Source organism: Gallinula chloropus, assembly GCF_964237585.1.
Source record: "Gallinula chloropus genome assembly, chromosome: 31".
Taxonomy (NCBI): Eukaryota; Metazoa; Chordata; class Aves; order Gruiformes; family Rallidae; genus Gallinula; species Gallinula chloropus.
This window is the reverse complement of record NC_140116.1, coordinates 903,513-925,815: the sequence shown is the minus strand read 5'-3', so window position 1 is coordinate 925,815 and position 22,303 is coordinate 903,513. Positions and strand designations below refer to the sequence as shown.

At 63.8% G+C, this 22,303-nt stretch overlaps 1 protein-coding gene across 1 annotated transcript; it reads left to right on the top strand.

Moving 5' to 3' along the window:
* Window positions 1-1,058: 1,058 nt before the first annotated feature.
* ANKRD52 (ankyrin repeat domain 52) lies at window positions 1,059-18,852 on the top strand (the record flags this gene model as incomplete). Its single annotated transcript, XM_084277334.1, has 28 exons — window positions 1,059-1,085; window positions 3,337-3,420; window positions 5,437-5,515; window positions 6,386-6,456; window positions 6,917-7,117; window positions 7,260-7,347; window positions 7,483-7,625; window positions 7,774-7,986; window positions 8,096-8,178; window positions 8,772-8,882; window positions 9,406-9,488; window positions 9,588-9,705; window positions 10,205-10,273; window positions 10,607-10,747; window positions 10,928-11,005; window positions 11,182-11,293; window positions 11,910-11,981; window positions 12,262-12,463; window positions 12,850-12,937; window positions 13,036-13,153; window positions 13,443-13,662; window positions 14,170-14,257; window positions 15,015-15,098; window positions 15,714-15,859; window positions 16,735-16,817; window positions 17,095-17,177; window positions 17,434-17,525; window positions 18,589-18,852. The coding sequence occupies 28 exons, from the start codon at window positions 1,059-1,061 to the stop codon at window positions 18,831-18,833; spliced, it is 3,222 nt and encodes a 1,073-aa protein (XP_084133460.1). The 3' UTR covers window positions 18,834-18,852.
* Between the last annotated feature and the right edge of the window lie 3,451 nt (window positions 18,853-22,303).

Below are 22,303 nucleotides of genomic sequence, written 5' to 3'. Positions count from 1 at the left end.
TCTGTGTCCCAGCTCCTGGGCCCTGCTCTGGGGTGGGGTTGTGACCTGGGAGCTGCCTGGACCTGCTGGGACCGTGGGGCTTGTGTGGCTGGTGGCACCGTGTAGCCTTGGCCTGGCACCGGTGCCAGGCTGGGGATGGGTGGGATGGATGTGGGATGGGTGGGATGGGTGGGATGGATGTGGGATGGGTGGGATGGGTGGGATGGATGTGGGATGGGTGGGATGGGTGGGGTGGATGTGGGATGGGTGGGATGGATGCGGGATGGATGCGGGATGGATGGAGGGTCAATAGGACCCGCTCTGTGCCTGCCTGCTCCCTGCAGGGTGTGGGAAGGGTCCCAGAGGGGTCAGACCCCGTGGGGAGAGTCTGAGGGGGTCAGAAGCCACGGAGAAAAGCAAAGAGCCCAAGGAGCGGGAAGAGCTTCGAGTCCCGGGGTGCCTGTGAGCGCCGGCACGGAGGCGGCAGGGCCGGGCGAGCGGGCAGAGCTGCCCATGGCCCCAGCCCGACTCAGCAGAGCTGCGAGCAGGGGGACGAGCCCCAGGGGTGCGGCGGAGGGAAGGGGGGGGTGGGTGCATGGGCGATGCCCACGCGCGTTGGTGATGGGTGCCCTGGTGCCGGCTGTAGGGACCCCATGGCGGCGGCTCCAGCCGGCAGAGGAGCCGGGAACGGCTCCTGCCGGGCTCCCCCAAGCCGTGGCGGCACGACGGGGCGCTCACCCGCTGCCCCGGCCCGGCGTGGAGGCCGCAGGGTGGGTCTCGTCCGGGGGCAGCGGCAGCGGCCCCGGGGAAGCTGCGGCTTGGGGTATCCCGAGGGGGGGGGGCACCCGGGGATCCCCTCGGGAGCTCCCGCGGGGCAGGGGGATCGGCGTCCCGGCCCTTTCCCCCCTCCCCCGGCTTCGCGGGCCCCGGCGATGGCGGCCGGCGGCGGCGCTGCGGCCCGGCGGCCGCTCCCCGGGCGGTGGGCGGGCCCAGCCGCTCCCCGCCCCGCCAGCCGCCCGAGCGGAGCCGCCGCGGCCGGAGCCCGATGCCGGGAGCTGGGCGCTGAGGGCGGCCCCGAGATGGGGATTCTCAGCATCACGGACCAGGTACCGCCGCCGCACCCGCCCGCCCACCCTACGCCGCGCCCGGACTGGCCGCTACGCCAGCCCGGGGATGTGCGGCCTAGTGCGCGCCGCCCGCCCGCCCGCCGGGCCCGGCCTGGCCCCGCCGCCGCCGCCTCCCCAGGCCGCGGCCCCCGGCCCGGCGCCGCGCGGGGCCGCCCGGTCCGCTCCCACCTGCCGCTCGGGCCCGCCGGGCCTCCCGCGCCGCCTCCCCGCAGCCCCGGCCCGGCCCGGCGCGCTCCGCTCCGCCCGCGGGAACCGGCGCTCGGCAGCCGGGCCCAAGCTGCGGCGGGACCCCCGGCTCCCCAAGGGCAGGAGCCCGGAGACGGGACCCCCGGGGCCGAGGACGGGAGAAACCCCCCGGCCCGGGGAGTGCGGCCCCCGGCGGGGAATCCCCGCTCCGGCTGCCTCAGCCCCGGCGGCGCCGGGACCCCCGGGGACGGGGACGGGACCCCCGGGGACGGGGCCGGACCCCGGGTCGCCGCCCCCCCCCCCTTCCCCTTCCCGCCCCATCCCCTTCGTGCCCCCATCGCGGTTTGGGATGGTCCCTGGGGCGCAGGTGGCTCCCGCTGGGGGCTTCTCGGCAGCCCCTGCCCTGGTGCCACACGCCCAGCCTGGGGGCTCGCCGGGGACCCCTCCCCAGTCCCTCAGCATCCCCCTCGCCGTCCCCCATCCAGGATCATCCCCCCCGGGCGCCGGCACTGGCGTTCCCGCCCGTTTCCCCGGGCTCCCGCATCCGCACCCCATCAGCCCCCAGCACGGATGCTCTTCCCCACGCCACGTACCCCAAACCACCCCCATTTCGGGGGGTCTGGGGCTTCTGCCTGGCCCCTTGGAACCAAATAGCCCACGGCAGCCCCTCGCCCCCCCCGCTGCTGCGGCGTGGTTGGGGCAGGGAGCGTTCGGGGAGGGTGAAGGAGGGAAGGGGAGGGGGCTGAGGGGGGCTGAGGGACCCATCCGGGATTCCAATAGAACTTCTTGGTCACCCAAACATTTCTCTCTCCCCGGGAAGGGTGGGTGGGTGTGTCAGACCCGGCGCTGCTGCAGACCGAGGGCTGCTGGGGGCATCCTCCTCATCCTCCTCATCCTCTGCCAGTCCTTGCTCCTTCTTTTTAATGTCTAACAAGTGATGCTGAGCCTGCTGCATTCCAGGGGAATGACTCACGTGTTCCCTCGGACCCGGGATGTGTTCCCCCGTGTTTTAGCTGCTTTTACTTTGAGGGTTGGCCTGAGGTTTGGCTGGGTGAAGGGGTTGGGATGGGGGGGGAGCAGGGACCAGAAGGGATTGCCATGAAAAGCCAGGGGGTGTTGATCTTCTGAGGGCTGAAGATAAGCTGGAGCTCGCTGCTTTTGACCGTTAGATCCAGCTGAGCTGGAGGGATGTGCTGGGGCTGCAGCAGCCTGGATGTGCTGTGGGAAGTGTCAGCGGAGGCTCCACCGGCCGGAGCAGGGAAGAGCTGGGTTTGGCAGCGGTTGTGGGGTGGTGAGCAGACTGAGAGCACCACAGCACAGCCCCTGCCCTGAGAAGGTGGCATTTTCATGCCTGTGGAGCTGGGAATGAGGTGGGGGTTCCTGCTGGAGCTTGGGCAGCTCCCAGCCCTCCAACCAGCCCTGCCACACACACGGCGCCGGCAGCTCCGGCCGGCGGTTCCGCAGCCAGAGGCATCGTCTGTGTGTCCTGGTGACCCAGACCAGGGCTGGATTTCACCCAGGTCTGCCAGGTGACTTCTTGGAGATGGCAGCAGGAAGCAGGAGGAGCTCCAGGCTGGGCTTTGCCAGGCTGGGCTTTGCCAGGCTGGGCTTTGCCGGCCTCTTTGTGCCATCGATGCCCCGTGTTTCTTGAAAGACAGGAGAGCAGCAGGGAGCGTGCAGCCTTCTGCATGAGGCATCACCTGGTTGTCCTTTGGGAACCCTAAGCTGCTCTCTGCACGGGTCTGTCTTTACCTGGAGGCTTCAGCCACCCCCCAGGGAGGATTTTCAGGCTGTGGCCAAAGATTTGGGCGTCAGGACCTGGACCTGCCCTCCCCATGGTCATGCCCTGCACATGGAGAGCTTGGAAATGGGTCCCTGGTGCTGGTTGAGCCGTGGATATGATGATGCTGCCGGGGTGGGGGGCTGGTTTGCAGGGCCCTGGCTGGTGTGAGGTCACCACTGTGCCACTGCCAGCCCTCCTCCCTCCCGTGCCCTCCACCTGCTGCCACCCTCATGACGTGCTTCTCTCTTCCCTCCCTCCCAGCCTCCTCTGGTCCAAGCCATCTTCAACCGCGATGTAGAGGAGGTGCGGTCGTTGCTGAATCAGAAGGAGAACATTAATGTCTTGGTGAGTGCTCCCCACGTCCCACCTGCCTGTCCTCGGGCAGCAGCTCAGCAGGTCGGACCTGGGTGCTGTCATGGGGGGGGGAATGGGGGTCTCTTTCTGCCAAGGTGGGGATTTGAAGTGGGATTTGTGGGTTCTCCTCCCAGCTCGGCTGCCGGTCGCTGCCCCGTGGCCTTGCTCCTGCTGTCTGTGGGATGGGTGGGATTCGTGCCCCTCCTGAAGCTCCTGGCTCTGCAGGGTGTTGCTGGGAGGCTCTGGGGTGCACAGGAGCCCTTCCTACCAAGGCTCAGCTTCCCTGCCTTGCCAGTTTACCTGTTTTCTCCTTTGGGATGGTGACCCCAAAGAGTCTGGTGTGACCACAGGCTGTTCCCCAGGGGGGAGGGAGCTGAGCTCACTGCACAGTGTCAGGAGGTTCCCTGAGGTGAAGTGTGGGGGCCAGGCTGTGGCCAGGGAGGGGGTGATGGGGTGTGACTGGTCAGTGTCCCTTCTCCTGGGCTGGTTTGTGAGCTTCCTGCTGCTGAATCCACGGTGGATGTGTGAGCACAGCCCGGGCTGTGGCCGGGCTCAGCTGTGAGCTGTGGGTGAGAGCAGCACGTTCTGCTTCAGCATCTCCTCTGGCATTGCCTGGGCCTAGTTGGGTGCTGCTCTCAGCCCAGCTCCCTGCTTCTCCCAGCCCTGCTCCCTGCTTCTCCCTGCTGCTTCCAGCCCAGCTCCCTGCTTCTCCCAGCCCAGCTGGGTGCTGCTCCCAGCCCAGCTCCCTGCTGCTCCCACCCCAGCTGGGTGCTGCTCCCAGCCCAGCTCCCTGCTGCTCCCAGCCCAGCTCCCTGCTGCTCCCACCCCAGCTCCCTGCTGCTCCCAGCTTTCTGGCACCCTCTGATGGGTGCTCCATCGGGGTGCTCACCCAAACCCAGCCCATGGTGCACACCCTGCTCCTCATGCTGTGGAACCCCAGGGTCACAGCCACACTCTCCAGGCGCTGGCCGGTGTCCCGGGAGGGTGGGTGCAGCCCGGTGCCGGTGCCGGTGCCGGACGAGCGATCCGTAGCCTGTTACACCAAGACAGAGCCAGGATCTTCCTTCCATGGCTGGTTCAGCTGAGACCTGACAGCTCTCAGTCCTCCTGTGGGGACAGAGGGTCGGGATTGTCCTGGTGCAGCTGCTGGGGGAATAAACCCCCGATTGTTTGGACACTTCTCTGGGCGCAGGTTTAGGGACGCTCTGCCGGGCTGGGGGACCTGCCAGCTGGGTGTCACTTTCACATCCTCCTGCCTGGTTGTGCTGGCACAAGCTGTCCCCAAAAGGATGAAACCAACAGAAACCACCACCATTTCCCAAAGGGGGGTTAACCCAGTGGAAAGCACAGGATTTGGGGGGGTTTCCCCCCTTCCTTCTCCTCACCAAACACGTTGTGCTCCTCCAGCTTTGCACTGGGTTGCTCCCTGCCTTGAATCCACAGTGTGTTCCTCAAGGAGAGCCTGAGCCATGTGCCCAGAGGCAGAGGTTACCCAGGGCCCAGCCCTGAGCAAACACAAGGGAAAGGGGTTTTTTTTGGGGGGCTGATCCATCCTGAGGTCAGAGAAGGAGCTTCAGCTGCTGGCAGGTCTGAGCCTGAGCTTGGAGCTGTCTAATTCTGAGCGGGTTGGCTGAGAGGAGAGACACGTGTGGAGCGGGACAGCCCACGTGTGGCAGCGCCTGGCTGGCCTTCCAAGCTCTTTGATGATGCTCTCTAGGTCCAGCAGTGCCAGAGCCAGGTTGGGTCTGTCTCCCAGGGGGTCAGTCAGAGCCTGGAGCTCTCACAACCTCCCCATCTCACCCTGGGGCCCTACCCCAGCACCCCGAGGGCTGCGCACCCCGCAGCACCACAGGAACCTGCTGGGTTTAAGCTGTTTCCTCCCTGTCCCGTGTCCTGAGGGGCCTGTGGGTAGTTTTGGGAGGTGGAGGGGTGGAAGGGTTGTGCCCTGAGCGATCTCCTGGCCCTCAAAGCTCACGGATGGTTTTTGTTCCTCACAACCCATCTCAGGACCAAGAAAGGCGAACGCCGCTGCATGCTGCTGCCTACATAGGAGATGTTGCAATCCTGGAGCTCCTCATCCTGTCAGGTAAGGGCTGGGGCTCGGGGGGCTTGGGGGGCTGGTGCTGCCTTTTGGGAGGTGTTCCCATCTCCTCTGCCCTCGGGGTGCAGAGCCAGAGGTTTCGGTCGCCCTCCGAGCGAGCACGTGCCGGGGTGGCAGCCTGGGGAGGGTCAGGAAATGCTGCTGGAGTCCCAGGAGGTTGGTTCAGGCAGAAAAGTGACTCAGAAATGAGCTGACAGAGGTGGAAACTGAGCTGGGAGAGGCGTGTGTGTGAGGTGTCCAGAGGAGGGTCTGGAGGAGGGCGCAGTGGGGATGTGCACCCCACAGTCACCCCAAACACAGGGAGAGATGTGGGGAGATCCTGTGCTGAGGGCTTGTCACACAGGACTGGGGGTGCTCAGCTCTGGCTGTGAGCACAGGGTGCTCCTGCCTGCCCTGTGCTGATTGTTTTCCTGCCTGTGTGGTGAGTGCTCAGCAGCACAGGGAGGTGAGGGGCTGTGGGAGCCTGGCACAGAGCTGGCACTGGGCTGGCAGCGGGCTGCCACCTTTCCTTTCGGACAGGGGCACGTGGCCCATGGTGACCACAGCTCCTGTGTGAAATGCTCTGGGTTGGTTGTGGTCTCAGCCTGCCCTGCTCTAAAATCAGGAGCAGAACTTGCTGGGGAAGCTGCTGCTCTTCAGGCTGTGCCTTGTCCTGTCCCTCACAGGGCACCAGCCCAGGGGGGCTGTGCCTTGTTCCTCTCCCAGCTCACAGGGGCCCTCTCACCCAGGGCTGGGTGCAGCAGACCCAGCTCGTGGCTGGTGGGTGCCTCAGAGGTGCCACAGACCTACCCTGGGCCCCTGGAGCCGGGCAGGGGGTCACCTCTTTGGCCCCCAACCCCTCCTGTTCTTCCCCAGGTGCTAATGTCAACGCGAAGGACACTGTCTGGCTCACCCCGTTACACCGCGCCGCGGCTTCTCGTAACGAGGTAGGTTCCCTCTGGCTCTGCCTGCTCCTTGCTGGGGAGGGGGCTGGATGCTGGTGGGCTGAGGGGGACGTGCTCCTCCTCTTCTCCACCCTGCCTGGTTTTGGCTGAGCTGGGTGATGCCATTAGGGCAGAGAGGGGCCGAGGCTGATAACGAGCTGGGGAGCGAATCGCATCCGCTGGGTTCTGCGGAGGGAAGATCCCTTCTCCCTGCTGCTGCCCAGCACTGCCCTCCCCTCTCTCTCCCTTCCTCTGCAATAACATCCCGAAACAGGGACACGGGTCCTTCCCTTTGGCAGAGGGGGACAGGCCACCCTTGTGGGGAGCGGCGCCGGGGGCCGCCGTGGGTCTGCGCAGCCCTGGCCGTGCTGGGGCCCGAGCTGTGGCATCCCCTGCCTGGCTGAGGGGCTCCCACCAGCCCCAGGCGCTGTGCTTGAGCTCTGCTGTCCTCTGCCCTCACCAGAAGGCACTTCACCTCCTCCTGAAGCACTCGGCGGACGTCAACGCCCGCGACAAGTACTGGCAGACGCCGCTGCACGTGGCCGCCGCCAACCGGGCCACCAAATGCGTGGAGGCCATCGTGCCCCTGCTCAGCACCGTCAACGTGGCCGACCGCACGGGCCGCACGGCGCTGCACCACGCCGTGCACAGCGGGCACCTGGAGGTGGGGCAGCCGGGGTGCAGGGGGGGTGTGTGGGGTGTCTGTGTGTGTGTCTCTCTCTCTGTGAGTGTTCCCCCTTCCTGGGTCTGGGTTTGGTGGGGGTGGATGGCAGCCATGGCTCTCTCTTCCCTGTCTCCCCATGCAGATGGTCAACCTGCTGTTGAACAAAGGGGCCAGCCTGAGCACTTGTGACAAGAAGGACCGACAGCCCATCCACTGGGCAGCTTTCCTAGGTGGGTTCTCCCCACGGCCATGGCTCTGGGTGTCGTTTCTCCCACCTTGCAGGGTGGTGGGGCTCCCTGGAGGTCTCCATGCCCAGGCCTGTGTCGTTTTGGGTGCCTTGGCTCTTACCCCCATCTCCTGGGCAGGGCATTTGGAAGTTCTGAAGCTGCTGGTGGCCCGGGGAGCTGACGTGATGTGTAAGGACAAGAAGGGCTACACGCTGCTGCACACGGCGGCGGCCAGCGGCCAGATCGAAGTCGTGCGTCACCTCCTGAGGCTGGGTGTCGAGGTGAGACCCCCGTGGCAGCACGCAGGGTGGGCTTGGGTGGAGGCAGGAGCAGGGGAGGGTGCTGGGTGGCGGTTCCAGGCTTCCTGCCTTCCTCCCTGAATCCCCAAACCCTCGGGGTTGGCGGGGGGGGGGTTTGTCGCACCCGCAGATCGACGAACCAAATTCCTTTGGAAACACTGCACTTCACATTGCCTGTTACATGGGCCAAGATGCCGTGGCCAACGAGCTGGTTAATTACGGCGCCAACGTCAATCAGCCTAACGAGAAGGGCTTCACCCCCCTGCACTTTGCTGCCGTCTCCACCAACGGGGCCCTGTGCCTCGAGCTCCTCGTCAACAACGGCGCCGACGTCAACTTTCAGGTCTGGTGCTGGGAGGGGTTGAGCTTTGGGGGGGTGAGGGGGCTGGGGGGAGCTTGGGGTGGCGGGGGGAGGAAGCCTGATGTGAGCAGGGGGGTTCTGCTCTCTGCAGAGTAAGGAAGGGAAGAGCCCCTTGCACATGGCTGCCATCCACGGACGGTTCACGCGCTCCCAGATCCTCATCCAGAACGGTGAGTGGCCTCTTCCTCCTGCCCTGGCTTAGCCCAGCCTTGTTCCTTCTGTGTCTCAGCCCCTTCCTCCTCCCGTGTGTCTGCTCTGAGGGTCTGAGATCACAGAGTTGTAGGGGTTGGAAGGGACCTCAAGAGATCATCAGGTCCAGCCCCCCAGCCGTGGGGATCCCGAGCTCACCGCTGTGCTGCCAGCCGGCCCCGTGCTGCTCTCAGGGAGTGTGTGTGCCCTCCAGGGCAGCAACCTGCAGGGCAGGGGACTGAAATTCCAGCCAGGGCAGAGCTGCAGCAGCCAAAGAGCATTCCCAGAGCTGCACCCAGCCTGAAAGACAATGCTGGGGTTAAGAGGGCTGCGGGCTTGGCAGACACCCCAGGGCTTGAGCCGAGGCCTTGGGGGTGGACACATCCCCTCCTGGGGGAAGGGGGAGACCCAGTGCCCTGGGTTGGTGGGATGCAGGTGGGCTCCCAGCTCTGAAAGGAGTTGAGGGTTCTCCTGCTGGGTGCTGGAGGGACTGGAGTTACCGGTTGTGTCCCTGTGGTGGGGCCACTGGGGCTGCTCAGGACCCGCGGGCAAAGCGCTTGGCTGTTCCCTGCAGGCAGTGAGATCGACTGTGCTGACAAATACGGCAATACCCCCCTCCACGTTGCTGCTAGATACGGCCACGAGCTGCTAATTAGTACTCTGATGACGAATGGTGCTGACACTGCAAGGTAGGGAAGGGCTTTTCCTCCCTTTTTCCTTGCCCTGGGGCTGAAGGATGGGGAAATGATCCATCCTGACTCCCCTCCCCTCCTGACTCCCCTCTCCTCCCCTCCTGACTCCCCTCTCCTCCCCTCCTGGCTCCCCTCTCCCCCTGGCTCCCCTCTCCCCCTGGCTCCCCTCTCCCCTCCTGACTCCCCCCTCCCCTCCTGGCTCCCCTCTCCCCTCCTGGCTCCCCTCTCCCCTCCTGGCTCCCCTCTCCCCTCCTGGCTCCCCTCTCCCCTCCTGGCTCCCCTCTCCCCTCCTGGCTCCCCTCTCCCCTCCTGGCTCCCCTCTCCCCTCCTGGCTCCCCTCTCCCCTCCTGGCTCCCCTCTCCCCTCCTGGCTCCCCTCTCCCCTCCTGGCTCCCCTCTCCCCTCCTGACTCCCCTCTCCCCTCCTGACTCCCCTCTCCCCCTGACTCCCCTCCCCTCTCCCCCTGGCTCCCCTCCCCCTGACTCCCCTCTCCCCCTGACTCCCCTCTCCCCTCCCTACAGGCGTGGGATCCACGACATGTTCCCTCTGCACTTAGCTGTTCTCTTTGGATTTTCAGACTGTTGTCGTAAGCTACTTTCCTCAGGTGAGTGGCTCAGCCGCCCCTCCTGTGGCAGGGGGGGCCGGGGGGCGCTCGGGAGACCCTCGATCTGCCCCCCACACCCACCTGCTGCCCCTGCTGCAGGTCAGTTGTACAGCATCGTCTCCTCGCTGAGCAACGAGCACGTGCTGTCTGCCGGCTTCGACATCAACACGCCTGACAACCTCGGGAGGACTTGCCTCCACGCTGCTGCTTCGGGAGGGTGAGCAGGGGGCTGGGCCTGTGCAGTGCTGGGAAGGTCACAAACCCCATCCCTCCTCTTCCTCTGCCAGCTACGGCACGGGCAGCCGGGCAGGGCTGGGAGTCAGAGCCCTGGGTGCTGCTCTGGGTGCTGGGTGAGAGCAGAAACCACCCGTGTGTAGAGCAGGGAGGGAAACGGAACCTTTCTGCCCCATTCTGCTGCTGATCCCCTGACTCCTCCCGGTCTCTGCCCTCTGTGGCTGCTTTAAAATGGATCCAAAAACACTCCTTGGGCTGGGGGCTTGTGCAGGGCTCACAAACCAGGGCCTGGGCAGCAGCAGGGACTTGGCTGGCTCTGTAAATCCCCCTCATACTGTTTGCCAGGGGGGGTTGATTTCACACAGCCACAGGTTGAGCTTCAGCTCGTCCAGGCTGTGTGGGGGAGGAGCGTGGCTGGCAGGTCAGCCAGGAGGGGTCCTGCTGCTGATCTGCCCCCTCACCCATCTCCTGCCTCCTCACAGGAACGTTGAATGTCTTAATTTGCTGTTGAGCAGCGGTGCCGACTTGAGGAGGAGAGATAAGTTCGGAAGGTAAGCGTGCTGAGGGCTTGTGGGGAGCAGCAGGGGTGATGCTTCCAGCCCTAAGCCAGCTGGAGCGTGCTGAGCCTGGATTTGGGGTGTGGGTTGGGACATCCCTGTGCTGCGTTTGGGGTCCAGAGCTGCCTCCTCCACCCCCTCTCACCCCGAGGGGCCCAGCTCTGGCTCTTCGGAAGGAGCTGCCACCCCAAACCCTTGAGCTGGAGCAGCACACCGCTCAGCAGTGGGGGCTGCCTGGCTCCCCAGGGCCTGCCTTGGTGCTGGGTGGGATTCCCCCTCTCACAGGCAGCGTGGCCAAGCCCCCTCCCCTCCTTTCCCCCTCCCCAGGACTCCACTGCACTACGCAGCTGCCAACGGCAGCTACCAGTGTACGGTGACGCTGGTCACGGCAGGAGCCAGTATTAACGAGGCCGACTGTAAAGGCTGCACCCCCCTACACTATGCTGCTGCTTCGGACACGTACAGGAGGTGAGTGTCCCTGGGACACAGCTCCTCAGGGCTGGAAACCACAGCACGCTGCTGGGCGGTGACACTCCGCTGTCCCCCGGCCGTTCCCCTGCAAGCTGGGGCTCTGTGGCTCACAAGGAGGGGTGTGGGGGGGAGGAGGGGGGTACCCAGCCTGCTGATGTGGGTCTCTTGACCTTTCAGAGCAGAGACTCATTCAGGAAACAGCCACGACACCGATGAGGAGCCGCTGAAGGAGTCCAGGCTGAAGGAGGCGTTCTTGTGAGTCCCACAGCTCTGTCCGGCTCTTCGCCCCCTTCCCCAGACCCCTGCCCGTGTCGGGGGCTCAGAGAGCCCAGTGTCTGCTCTGGGCTCGGAGCTGGGGGTCCCAGTGAGAGCTCTGCCTCCTTGACATCCCCCTTGTTCTTCCTCTCCCCTCTCTCTCTCCCTGGCTGCAGTTGTTTAGAGTTCCTGCTGGATAATGGTGCTGACCCATCCCTGCGGGACAAGCAGGGATACACTGCTGTCCACTATGCAGCTGCGTACGGCAACCGGCAGAACCTCGAGCTGGTGAGTGTGGGGAGGGAAACCCCCTCTGTGCTGCCAGGACAGCAGGGGGAATCCCCCCCTCAGGGAGGCATCGAGCTCTTGGGTGTCTGGGGGGTGTGGGGCAGGTGCTGTCGTGTCAGGGTTTGCCCAGGAGGCAGAGAGATGGGGGTGGTTAAAAACCATCGGTGCCTGAGGGAAAGGAGCCCTGCTCCATGATGCAGGGGGGTGTCTGGGGGTCTGCTCAAACCTCTGGCAAGGTTGGGCTTTTCAGAGGAAGCCTGGAGACCTGTGCTGAGGAAGAGCTCACAGCTTTGGGATAGCAGGGACTTGTGTGTGCAGGGCCCTGGGACCAGGTTGGCTGGGGCCCTGGGCAACCTCGTGTAGCTCCAGGCCTGGAGGTTGGTGTCCCTGCCTGTGGCAGGGGGTTGGAGCTCTGGGACCCTTGGGGTCCCTCCCAACCCAGCCCAGGCTGGGATTCTATGACCACTTAAGGAAGGTCCCATCCTGAAATTCGGCTTGTGAAGGGATGGAGCTGGTTTCCTGACCCCTCTGCAAGCCAGCTGGTGGGGAGGGGGTGTCTGTTGGAGCCTCCCTGAGTGCAGGATCTGTTAATGGTTGTGTGTGGTTGCTGTTGCAGCTCCTGGAAATGTCCTTTAACTGCCTCGAGGACGTGGAAAGCACCATTCCAGTCAGCCCTTTGCACTTAGCTGTGAGTACGGCTGCCCCAGCCCCGGGGGTGCGGAGGGTGCTGGGCTCTGAGCAGGGCCCTGGAGAGGTGCTGGGTCCCTGCAGCGCTCGGTGCTGAGCAGGGCAAAGCAGGGAAGGCTCCAGGGAGCAGCCTGACCACGAGCTGCCAGGCAGAGCCCCTTAGATCTACACTTAAACTCCCTGTGCTCTCCAGCGGGCCGCGTCCCGTGTCGGAGAGGGGGCGGTGGGATGGGGCGGGGGTCCCCCTGGGAGCGCGCTGAGGGGTCCTGCTCTGTCCCCAGGCCTATAATGGTCACTGTGAAGCCCTAAAGACACTTGCTGAAACCCTGGTGAACCTCGACGTGCGGGACCACAAGGGGCGGACGGCGCTGTACCTCGCCACGGAGAGGGGCTCCACCGAGTGCGTGGAGGTGCTCACCAGCCACGGCGCCTCCGCGCTGGTGAAGGAGAGGAAGAGGAAGTGGACCCCTCTCCACGCTGCAGGTGATGGATGGAGGGCTGGGGGGGACAGTGTGAGATGGGGTCTGGAGGGAGCGAGCGCATCCGGAGCCTTTCCAGGCGTCGGTGCTGGAGTGGGGCTGGCTGGGAGGGAAGGGGCTGTGGGTCAGGGTGATGCTTGGAGCTGGGATGGGGCTGGGGCAGCCTGGTGGGAGTTGTGCTGGGGACACTGAGGGTCTGAGTGGCTCAGCAGTGAGTGGGAGGGAGGGAAGGTGGCAGCAGCTTCCCCACACACACGTGTGTGCAGATCAGACCCTTCACGTGCTCCCCGGCCCCATAGCCTGGCAACAACCACATCCCCAGCCCTTCCCTGGGCTGGAAGGAGGGGATGTGTCCCTGTGTCTGTCTGACTCTTCCTGCTCTGTCCCCAGCTGCCAATGGGAACACCGATTCCCTGCACCTCCTGATAGACAGCGGGGAGCGGGCGGACATCACTGACGTCATGGACATCCACGGCCAGTGAGTTGGGTGCTCCGCGGGGTCTGCGTGGTGCTGGGGCAGGGGGGGAGCCCTGTGCTCAGCTCCCCACCCTGCTGCCTGCCTTCCCCTGCCCACAGAACCCCGCTGATGCTGGCCATCATGAACGGCCACGTTGACTGTGTCCACCTCCTCCTGGAGAAGGGATCCACAGCCGACGCAGCGGACAAGAGGGGAAGGACCGCGCTGCACCGCGGGGTGAGTGAGTCCCTGGGGTGAGCCTGGAGCCCCACAGCTCCTCCTCATCCTCCTGCATGGAGCTCAGGGGGGGACAAGCAGGTGGTTTCTTTCCTCACTGAACCATTTTGGTTGGGAAAAGCCTTTTAAATCATCAAATCCAACTGTTAATCTGACAGTGCCGAGTCCAAGCCCTGAAACCACGTCCCTTGTCACCCGTTTTCCTCTCTGGAAAGAAGCTGTGGAAGCAAGGGGGGGTGGTTGTGTTGTGAAGGGGGAGAGCTGAGCTGGTGCTCTGCCCTGTCTGCAGGCGGTGACGGGCTGTGAGGACTGCCTGGCTGCCCTCCTGGACCACGATGCCTTCGTCCTGTGTCGGGATTTCAAAGGCCGGACCCCCATCCACTTCGCGTCGGCGTGCGGGCACTTAGAGATCCTGAGGACCCTGCTGCAGGCAGCCCTCTCTACTGACCCCCTGGACTCTGTGGTGGACTACAGTGGCTACTCACCGATGCACTGGGCTTCATACAGTGGTGAGGACCCATGCTGGGCCGCTGGTGGGGAGCAGGGAGCTGGGAGGAGCCAGGTTGTCCCTCTGTCCCCCACTGCTTTGGGAGCCATCAGCTCAGTTCTGAGTTCATCTTGGTGGAGGGGACAGTGGGGAGCTTCTCCCCCCCTCCCTGCCAAGCTCCTTAGGAAAGGAATAAAACATGGAAAAGGCTGTTGTAGAACAGCTCTGCTCCCTCTGGGAATTTGTGGGATTACTCAGTGTCAGCCCAGCTGCAGGGAGCAGTGGGGCTGGTATGGCAGCAGGAAGGGATGTCTTGGGATGTCTCCCCATTTCCCAGGGAAGTGGTGTGGCCCTGGAGCCCTTCAGGGGATGGGGTGGGATTAGAAACACCCTGAGAGAGAACAGCTTAACCCTCTGCCTCCACCCTGGGGAAACAAGCGGGTCTTTGGGGCCCTTCGGTGCCGCCTTGCGCTGCCCCCCACGCTGGCAGGCTGCATCCTGAGGTATCTCTGCCCCTCTCTCCTCCCAGGGCATGAAGATTGTCTTGAATTGTTACTTGAACACAATCCGTTTGCGTACCTAGAAGGAAACCCCTTTACTCCATTGCACTGTGCAGTGTAAGTGGCTCCTGTGACCTGCCCAGGGCTCTTCCCAGCCCTGGGTGATGTGGGGGGGTGGGTATGTGCTGGAAGAAGCCCCAGACCCTTCCAGGGCTCTTCCCAGCCCTGGGTGATGTGGGGGGGTGGGTATGTGCTGGAAGAAGCCCTAGATCCTTCCAGGGTCCTTCCCAGCCCTGGGTGATGTGGGAGGGTGGGTATGTGCTGGGAGAAGCCCCAGACCCTTCCAGGGCTCTTCCCAGCCCTGGGTGGTGTGGGAGGGTGGGTACATGCTGGGAGAAGCCCCAGATCCTTCCAGGGCTCTTCCCAGCGTGGCAGCAGCTCCTCGGGGTGGTACCACATCCCAGGAGATCTCAGCCTTTCCCACAAGGCTCTGGAGATGGTGCCAGTGGGATTCGGGCTCCGCATTGTCCCATGTGTTTGGTGCAGCGTGAGGATGATCCCTGGGATCCTGCTGGGCACAGAGGGTTCCCTTGGGATTGCACTGCCCTGGGTGGCTGCAAGGGCATCACCTGGGCTGGGTCTGGTCCATCCTGGGCAGCAGAGGGATGGGCCAGGCTGCTGCCTGGCATCGTGCTGCGCTTCCTTGGGCGACACTGAGGAGGGTAGAGGGGTGTTGTACCCTAAACAACCCCAGGCCAGCTGCTCTTTGCATCCACGCCCTGGGAACGTGCTGTTCACCCCCACTGCCAACGTGCTTAAGCTGCCTGGTCCTGTCCCTGGCCTTGTTCTGACTTCTCTTCTCATCCTGCTGCAGAATTAACAACCAGGATGGCACTGCTGAAATGCTGGTGGAAGCATTGGGTGCCAAGATTGTTAATAGCAGAGATGCCAAAGGAAGGTGAGCGCAGACTTGTCCCACTCCTTGGGTGGTGGCTGTGACTCCTGCCGTGGTTTCTGTGCCACCTCCCATGGCACAAAGGGCTCCTGACATTCCCAAGGGGCTCCTGGCATTCCCAAGGGGCTCCTGGCATTCCCAAAGGGCTCCTGGCCTTCCCAAAGGGCTCCTTGCTGTCTCAAAGAGCTCCTGGCATTCCCAAGGGATTCCTGGCCTTCTCAAAGAGCTCCTTGCCTTCTCAAAGGGCTCCTGGCATTCCCAAAGGGCTCCTGGCCTTCTCAAAGAGCTCCTTGCCTTCTCAAAGGGCTCCTTGCCTTCTCAAAGGGCTCCTGGCATTCCCAAGGGGCTCCTGGCATTCCCAAAGGGCTCCCTGCCTTCTCAAAGAGCTCCTGGCATTCCCAAGGGGCTCCCGACATTCCCAAGGGACTCCTGGCATTCCCAAGGGGCTCCTGGCATTCCCAAAGGGCTCACTGCCTTCTCAAAGGGCTCCTGGCCTTCCCAAGGGGCTCCTGACATTCCCAGATGCTTCCAGCATTCCCAAACGCGTGTCTGTAGCCAGGGTGCTGTCCCGGGGTGGGTGCCGTGCCGTCCCCTTCACCCGCTCTCTCTCCCTGGCAGGACCCCCCTTCACGCTGCTGCCTTTGCAGACAACACCCATGGTTTACAGCTGCTGCTGCGCCACCAGGCCGAGGTGGACGTGACGGACAAGCTGGGGAGGACGCCCCTCATGATGGCTTCCGAGAGCGGGCACACCGCCGCGGTCGGTACGTGGCTGGCGGCCGCTCCTCCTGCCGGGCCCGGTGATGCCGGGCTAGGTGCTGCCAGGCTTGGTGCTGCCAGGCTTGGTGCTGCCAGGATTGGTGCTGCCAGGATTGGGTGCTGCCAGGATTGGGTGCTGCCACACCTGGTGCTGTCGGGCTTGGGTACTGCCAGGCCCGGTGCTGCCGGGCTAGATGCTGCCAGGCTTGGGTGCTGTTGGGCCTGGTGCTGTTAGGCCCAGTGCTGCCAGGCTTGGGTGCTGCCAGGCCCAGTGCTGTTTGGCCCGGTGCTGCCAGGCTTGGGTGTTACCAGGCCCGGTGCTGCCAGGCTTGGGTGCTGTTGGGCTTGGATGCTGTTGGGCCCGGTGCTGCCAGGCCCGGTGCTGCCGGGCTTGGGTGCTGCCAGGCCCGGTGCTGCCAGGCCCGGTGCTGCCAGGCTCAGTGCTGCCAGGCCCGGTGCTGCCGGGCTTGGTGCTGCCAGGTTTGGGTGCTGTTGGGCCCAGTGCTGCCAGGCTCGGTGCTGCCAGGCTTGGGTGCTGCCAGGCTCGGTGCTGCCAGGCTTGGGTGCTGCCAGGTTCGGTGCTGCCAGGCTCGGTGCTGCCAGGCTCGGTGCTGCCAGGCTTGGGTGCTGTTTGGCCTGGTGCTGCCGGGCTTGGTGCTGCCAGGCTTGGGTGCTGTTGGGCCCGGTGCTGCCGGGCTTGGTGCTGCCAGGCCCGGTGCTGCCAGGCTTGGGTGTTACCAGGCCCGGTGCTGCCGGGCTTGGGTGCTGCCAGGCCCGGTGCTGCCAGGCCCGGTGCTGCCAGGCTTGGGTGCTGCCAGGCCCGGTGCTGCCAGGCCCGGTGCTGCCACTCCCCCCAGCAGCTCTGCCCTCCCCGTTGCAGAGTTCCTGCTGTTCCAAGCGAAAGCCAACATCACTCTGCTGGATGTCAACAAGAACACAGCTCTTCACCTGGCCTGCAGCAAGGTAGGCGCCTTGTCCCCCCACCAGCCACCTGCAGCCTCCTCACCTTAACCAGGAGGGAGGGTGGGTCCCGTCTCCCGCCCCAGGCAGACACCGGATGCTCCCGATGAGTTTTGGGTGGGTCAAGCACAGCCCCATCTTGTGTCTTGCCCTGGGAGCTCGGTGGGGAGGCAGCAGGAGCAAAGGAGGAGATTGGGAGGGTGGGGGGCCAGCAGCTTGGCCCCCCTGCTGCCTCCCCCCTTCCTCCTGGGCACTGCAGAGCGTCTGCTCTCCTTTCCAGGGTCATGAAAAGTGTGCCTTGTTGATCCTGGGGGAAACCCAAGACCTTGGCCTTATCAATGCAAGTAACAGTGCTCTGCAGATGTGAGTATTTGGGCAGCTGGTGCTGGGGGGGTGTGGAGGGACATGGGGGGGGGGGCTGGAGGGACACAGGGCTGGGCTGGGCTGGGGGGGGCAGCACATTGGGGAAGGGGTGATGGTAGGAGCCCTGCTCTGGCCCGGGAAGTGGTCAGGCCTCGAGCATCTGCCCCCAAAGCCGGTGGTCGTGGCGCTGTGTTTTGGCACCAGGTGCTGAAGGCTCCAGGTTAAGACCTCCTCTCCCTCCTCCCACCCTCCCCAGGCCGCTCCACATCGCAGCTCGGAACGGGCTGGCCTCTGTCGTCCAGGCCCTGCTCAGCAGAGGAGCCACTGTGCTGGCTGTGGATGAAGAAGGTGGGTGGCAGGGGGGGTTCAGCATCACGTCCCGGGACACGGGGTCTGTCTGGGGAGGTGTTCAGCCGAAATCAGAAGTGTTCCCACATCCCTTCCGTGGCTGAGCAGCGTGGTGGCAGCTGGTGGCACCACAGGAGCAGGCTGGGGAGGGGTGTTGGGCACCCTGAGACCCCCTGTGAAGGGGTTTCTGGGTCTCATGGGTGTTTGGAGGATCTTTCCCCCCACCCCAAGTGCCTTCTGGCAGCTCTCAGGCCCTCCCGCCCGTGCAGAACCAGCCCCCCCAGTGCCAGCTGGGAGCTCCCAGTTTGGCAGGAGCTGGTTCCTGGGGCCAGAAGCTGTTTCTCCCAGTGAGTTATCGCTCTGCCTTTAACTGGTGCAAAACCACCCTTGTGCCTGTCACACTGCCAGGGCTTCCCAGGCTCCCCACTCCCCTCCCACTGCTCCCAGCACACTTGGTGCCCAGAAAATGGGGTCTTTTGGGATAAAACCTTATAGATTTGCTGACCCCTCAGTCCTGGTGTGAAAACCATCCTGGTTGAAGCGTTTTTGGAGGCGGGTGTCCACCCAGAGCCATCCTGTGAGGGCCACAGAGATGCTCAGGGGGCTGGAGCAGCTCCCCTACCTATGGAGAGAGGCTGAGGGAGCTGGGCTGGGTCAGCCTGGAGAAGAGAAGCTGTGGGGGGACCTCACTGCAGCCTCCCCGTCCCTGAAGGGACCCCAGGAACAGGAGGGGAATGGGCTTGTTAAAGGGCAGAGACCGGCAGGACAAGGGGCTGGGGTGAAGCTGGAGGAGGGAAGGGGGAGAGGAGAGATTGGGGGGAAGTTCTGTGCAGAAAGAGTGGTGAGGGGCTGGAAGGGGCTGCCCAGAGAGGGGGTGGGTGCCCCATCCATCCCTGGGGGTGTCCACGGCCAGGTTGGCTGGGGCCCTGGGCAACCTTGTGTAGCTCCAGGCCTGGAGGTTGGTGTCCCTGCCTGTGGCAGGGGGTTGGAGCTCTGGGACCCTTGGGGTCCCTCCCAACCCAGCCCAGCCTGGGATTCTAAACCCCCCCAAACTCTCCCCTAGGTCACACCCCAGCCTTGGCCTGCGCCCCCAACAAGGACGTCGCCGACTGCCTGGCACTTATCCTCTCCACCATGAAGCCTTTCCCACCTAAAGACGCCATCAGCTCTTTCAGCTTCAACCTCCTCAAGAACTGCGGCATCGCGGCCAAGACGGCGGCGTGCGGGGCCCTGCCCAACGGCAGCACCTGCCCCTACGGCAAGGACCGGCACAGCGCCATCGGCTTGGACGGCTGTTACTCGGAGTAGCTCAAAACCACCATGGGTGACCTAATATCTTATTATATTTATTTAGAAATTCTATAAATATAGGGCACTTTAAAGGAGAACAAGACTGGGCTGGGCCTCCTAGCGCGGCCGGATCGGCCAAGAGTTCAGCGCTTTCTCTTCTCGCTGGGTCGCCAGCGCGGTGCCAAAGCTGTTAATTGGTTTAATGAGCAGCTGGCAGTGCCGGTCCTTCCCCAATCCCATCCCCAATCCCATCCCCAATCCCATCCCCAACCCCTCCCTTCACCCTCTCCCCGTCGGCAGGGCCGGGAGGCGGATGCTGCGGGAACCGGCGTTCGCCCGGCCGTGGGACGGGGAGAAGGAATCCACCCCCCCCAGCTTTTGGGGTGCACTGACATCGTTTAGATGCTCCCCTGGGGTCAGCCTGGGATGGGGAAGCCTGAACTCTTGGTTGGGAGGGGTGTCGTGGGGGGGTTATTTGTGGGAGCTGCCTGGTCTCCCAGGCGCTGGGGTGGGTGTTCGCTCCCGGCCGGGTGCCGCTGGAACTGCTCCTCTCTCACAAGCGCTTTTTGGGTCCCTTTCCTCACGCTCACCCTAAGATTCCAATACAGACACTTGAATCCAGATCTACTGTACCTGGGACACTACGACACCCCTTTTGGCAGCTGTCATTTATATGCAAAAACGGGTGCTGCTGCCCTACCCCGCGGCCGGGCGGCTGCGGCTGCGCTGCTGGAGCCTCCCCCTCCCCACACCAGGCACTTTAGGGCTTCTCTTGGTTGGTTTTCTTTCCCTTGGTTGGGGGGGGTTATTTTCTGGTGGGTTTTGGGGCTTTGGTGGGTTTTTTTCCCTCTCCTCTCCTTGGTGAAACGCTGGATCCTGGGAAATGATCCTGTTGGGAGCCTTGGATCCTTGTTGGGAGCTGTAGGTCTCTGTTGGGAGCTTTGGTTCCCCATTGGGAGCTGTGGGTCTCCATTAGGATCTGTGGATCCCCATTGGGATCTTTGGTTCCTCGTTGGGAGCTGTGGTGCCCCATTGGGAGCTTTGGTTCCCGTTGGGAGCTTTGGTCCCCGTTGGGAGCTGTGGGTCCCCGTTGGGAGCTGTGGGTCCCCGTTGGGAGCTGTGGGTCTCTGTCGGGATCTGTGGGTCCCCATTGGGAGCTGTGGGTCCCCGTTGGGAGCTGTGGTGCCCCATTGGGAGCTTTGGTTCCCGTTGGGAGCTGTGGGTCTCTGTTGGGGGCTGTGGTTCCACCATTCCCACGTGAGGGACAGTATAGCTTTTTGTTTCTTAAGAAGAAGAATTTCTAAAGAGCTGAGCATCTACCTTAAAAACCCAACAAAAAACACACAAAAAAATTAATTCTGAAAGTTTTAGCCTTTTAGTAAGGAAAAAAACCCCACAAATGCACTTGGATGTTGTTCCTCACCCCCCTGAGTGGGGCTGTGCTGGTTCCCCCAGCTCAGCACCTCAGCAGGTTGATCCCCCCCCCCGTGTTTGGGGGAGTCCTTGTTCCCTGGGTTTTCTTCTTCCCACCCAGGGACCCTCGGAGCGCCCCGGAGCCTTGTGCTGCCCCAGGGAGGGGTTTATCCCTGGAGCTGGGAGTCCTTTGGTTGCTTTATTGCTGCCGCTCCCCGTGCCGGTGCCACACACACACGGAGTCTGTTTGAAGCCAAAGACTGGGATGAGCCAGAACGGGCTGACAGGGCAGCAGGATTTGGGGAACCATCTTCCCCCCACCCCACCTCCACCTCCTTTCCCTCTGCAGCCCTGCTGAGAGCGGGGAGCGCGAGGCCGGGGTTGTTCCCATGGGATTTCCCCTCCCGGGGATGGGATCCCCATATCCCTCTAGGATGAGGTCCCTCCATCCCTCTGGGGTGAGATCCCACCGTCCCTCTGGGATGGAATCTTGCTGTCCCTCTGGGATGGGATCCCTCCATCCCTCTAGGATGAGGTTCCCCTGTCCCTCTGGGATGGGATCCCTCCAGGGTGGGATCCCTCCATCCCTCCAGGATGGGATCCCTCTGGGGTGGGATCCCTCCATCCCTCCAGGATGGGATCCCTCCAGGATGGGATCCCTCCGTCCCGCCACCTCTTTGCCGGCGCGGCTGTGATGGGACCACACGATCCTTGTGCTGGGGCTTCTCCCACCCCACATTCCCAAGAGGAAACCCATTTCCAGAACCAGAACCAGGGATTAGCAGCTTGGGTTTGCCTTTGTCCTGTTATTTTTTTGCTTCTTTTTGGTTTTCAAGTGGTTTTGAAGTGAAGGTGGCTCCTGGTAGGCGGCATCTGGCGGGTTCAGCTGTGGCATGAGCCGGCACTGGCGTTCCGGGGGGCTGCTCCCGGTGGGGCCCATTCCCAGGGGATGCTCCCAGTGGGGTTGGTTCCCAGGGGATGCTCCTGTTGGGGCCATTCCCTGGGGCTGCTCTTGGGGGCCCCGTTCCCAGGGCTCATTCCCAGGGGATGCTCCTAGTGGGGCCATTCCCGGGGGCTGCTCCTGGGGACCCCATTCCCAGGGCCCATTCCCAGGGGATGCTCCTGGTAGGGCCCATTCCCAGGGGCTGCTCCCAGTGGGGCTGGTTCCTGGGGCCCATTCCCAGGGGCTGCTCCCAGTGGGGCTCTTCCCAGAGCCCATTCCCAGGGGCTGCTCCTGGGGGTCCCGTCCCCTCGCACTGTTTTTCTTTTACCAAAGCCAAACTCCTCGAACCAAATAATGCAGCTGCAGCCTCGGCCTCTGGGTGTGATAAGCACATTCTCTTCATGTTCCAGGGAGGGGCTGGGTTTGGGGACCCTCCCCCCTGGCGCTCCCCCCTGGAGCTCCGTGTCCCCGTCCCGTCACCAACCGCACTTTGTTCAGCGAAGCACTGGAGAGATTTGCCCTGGGCAGAGATCTCCGAGCGGGAGCAGCGTGGGGCTGGGGGCTCTTCACAGGCTCAGCCTCTCCAGGGGGATTTTCCCCTCTCTGGATGCTGAGCCCCCTCCCCACTCCAGCCTTTGGTGCTGGTGTAGGGTCGTTCACCCAGCCCGTGGCATCTCCCTGCTCCCCCCTCACCCCCTTGTCCCCCCCAGTCCTCTAGCCTGAAGGAAGGTGTTAACCTCTCTCTCTCTGCACCGAATACCTCAGTTTGGAACCAGACTTAACGCTCATGAAACTTGAAGGAAGCCGCTGCTCTCTGAGGATCCTTCTCAGGATTCCACGGAGGAGAACTGGAAAAAGAGACTTGTTTACACTGCTGTCCAGGCCGGCGCTGGCCTCTGGTGGCTCTTTCCCTTCTGGGGAGGAATTTCAGCATCACTTTATCCCCACTGCCAACCCCTTCACCCTCCCCATGGGGCAGGAGGGGCTGCCAGCCCCTTCACCCTCCCCATGGGGCAGGAGGGGCTGCTGGCCCCCTTGTCCTCTCCCTGGAGCAGGAGGACAGCTCCAGAGTCTGGAGCTGTTCCCTTCAAGGGCTGAAGTTCTCCCTGAGGTACCCAGGGGGGCTGAGCCA